This window comes from Etheostoma cragini, chromosome 1 (genome assembly GCF_013103735.1).
Source record: "Etheostoma cragini isolate CJK2018 chromosome 1, CSU_Ecrag_1.0, whole genome shotgun sequence".
NCBI classification, from domain to species: Eukaryota; Metazoa; Chordata; class Actinopteri; order Perciformes; family Percidae; genus Etheostoma; species Etheostoma cragini.
The window spans coordinates 34,156,889-34,158,513 of record NC_048407.1 but is presented as its reverse complement, the minus strand read 5'-3'; the positions used below and the strand labels follow the sequence as shown (position 1 = coordinate 34,158,513).

At 49.0% G+C, this 1,625-nt stretch overlaps 1 protein-coding gene across 1 annotated transcript in view; it reads right to left on the bottom strand.

Annotated features, from left to right (window-relative positions):
- Positions 1-1,625, bottom strand: part of LOC117956332 (annexin A2-like) — a 6,325-nt gene that overhangs the window by 3,625 nt on the left and 1,075 nt on the right. Inside the window, exons 2-3 of the mRNA XM_034891369.1 lie at positions 1,479-1,573; positions 702-828 (exon numbers count right to left, since the gene is read on the bottom strand). Of these exons, the coding sequence (XP_034747260.1) occupies positions 702-828; positions 1,479-1,573 (222 nt within the window). The remainder of the gene's footprint in view (positions 1-701; positions 829-1,478; positions 1,574-1,625) is intronic.

The following is a 1,625-nucleotide window of genomic DNA, read 5'->3' as shown; positions in this document are numbered from 1 at the left end:
CCTCATTCATACATCCAGACCTCCCAGACCCCCCAGAAGACCAGCAGCAGGTAGGATCCTCATTCATACATCCAGACCTCCCAGAAGACCAGCAGCAGGTAGGATCCTCATTCATAAACCCCAGAACCCCCCAGACCCCCAGAAAACGGGACCATGTGATCTCATAACTCAAACTCTGCATATGTCAACATTTGGCGCTGTCGCCGCATAAATTGCCGATTTCGGCCTAAAATAACTTGGTTCTCGCAAGATTTCAAAATAAAAGTCTCAGCTATCGGAGCAGGAAGATGAAACTACAAAACAAGACAAACTGCAGGTTTTACAAGTTCTGACAATTTGTCCTCCTCCTCTTCCTCCTCTCCCTCCTCCTCCTCCTCCTCCTCCTCCTTCCTCCTCCTCTTGTCCCTTCTCCTTCTTCTCTTCCTCCTCCTCCTCCCCCTCCCTCCTCCTCCTCCTCCTCCTCCTCCTCCTCCTCCTCCTCCTCCTCCTCCCCCTCCCTCCTCCTCCTCCTCCTCCTCCTCCTCCTCCTCCTCCTCCTCCTCCTCCACATATTCCACTACATTTTTTAACAAAACGTGTCACATAATCAAGGATTTAACGATCACAAAAAACTTTTTTCTGGAAGTACTGCAGTACATGATTGCAGTACTTTATTGCAGTACTTTACTGCAGTACTTTAACGCAGTACAGTAATGCAGTACTTTTTCGCAGTACCTTCATGGAGGCCTTGAGCTCCGAGGCGTCGAACTGGGCCGTGCTCTTCATCAGACCCAGGACCAGAGCCTCCAGGGGCCCGGACAGCGCTGCCTTCAGGGCCACGTTCAGATCCTGGGAAAACACACACTCCACATAGTTATACATCTGTTTCACTGCGTTTATCTCCCTCCTCTCCTTGCTCCTCCTCTCCTTCCTCTCCTTGCTCCTCCTCTCCTTCCTCTCCTTGCTCCTCCTCTCCTTCCTCTCCTTGCTCCTCCTCCTCCTCCTCCTCCTCCTCCTCCTCCTCCTCTCCCTCTTTTATTATTCCAGTATCGGCCGATAATTTCGGACCGCCAATATCCGGCATTTCCCGATCTATTGGAATCTGACATTTTTTTTGTCAATATTCATCCATAAAAATCATTTTTTATGATATAAATAAACGGAAATTAAATAAATGATTCTTCAAAAAAAAAAAAACGCTGTCCACCAGAGGACGCTCTACAACGTCCCTGTTAGTCATGGTGTTGCATAGTCTGTCCACCAGAGGACGCTCTACAACGTCCCTGTTAGTCATGGCGTTACATAGTCTGTCCACCAGAGGACGCTCTACAACGTCCCTGTTAGTGATGGTGTTACATAGTCTGTCCACCAGAGGACGCTCTACAACGTCCCTGTTAGTGATGGTGTTGCATAGTCTGTCCACCAGAGGACGCTCTACAACGTCCCTGTTAGTGATGGTGTGTACTTATTATATTTAATATTTTATCTTTCTTTCTGACCTTCTTGGCGATGCGTTCGTACTCGAAGGCGATGTCCCTCCGCTGCTCGTAGCTACGTCGGGTCAGGACGTCGATGACGGTCTGCTCGTCCACACCTGCACCAGGTACGCTTCAGTTAGCTTATCTATCATCTCTCCATCTCTCCAT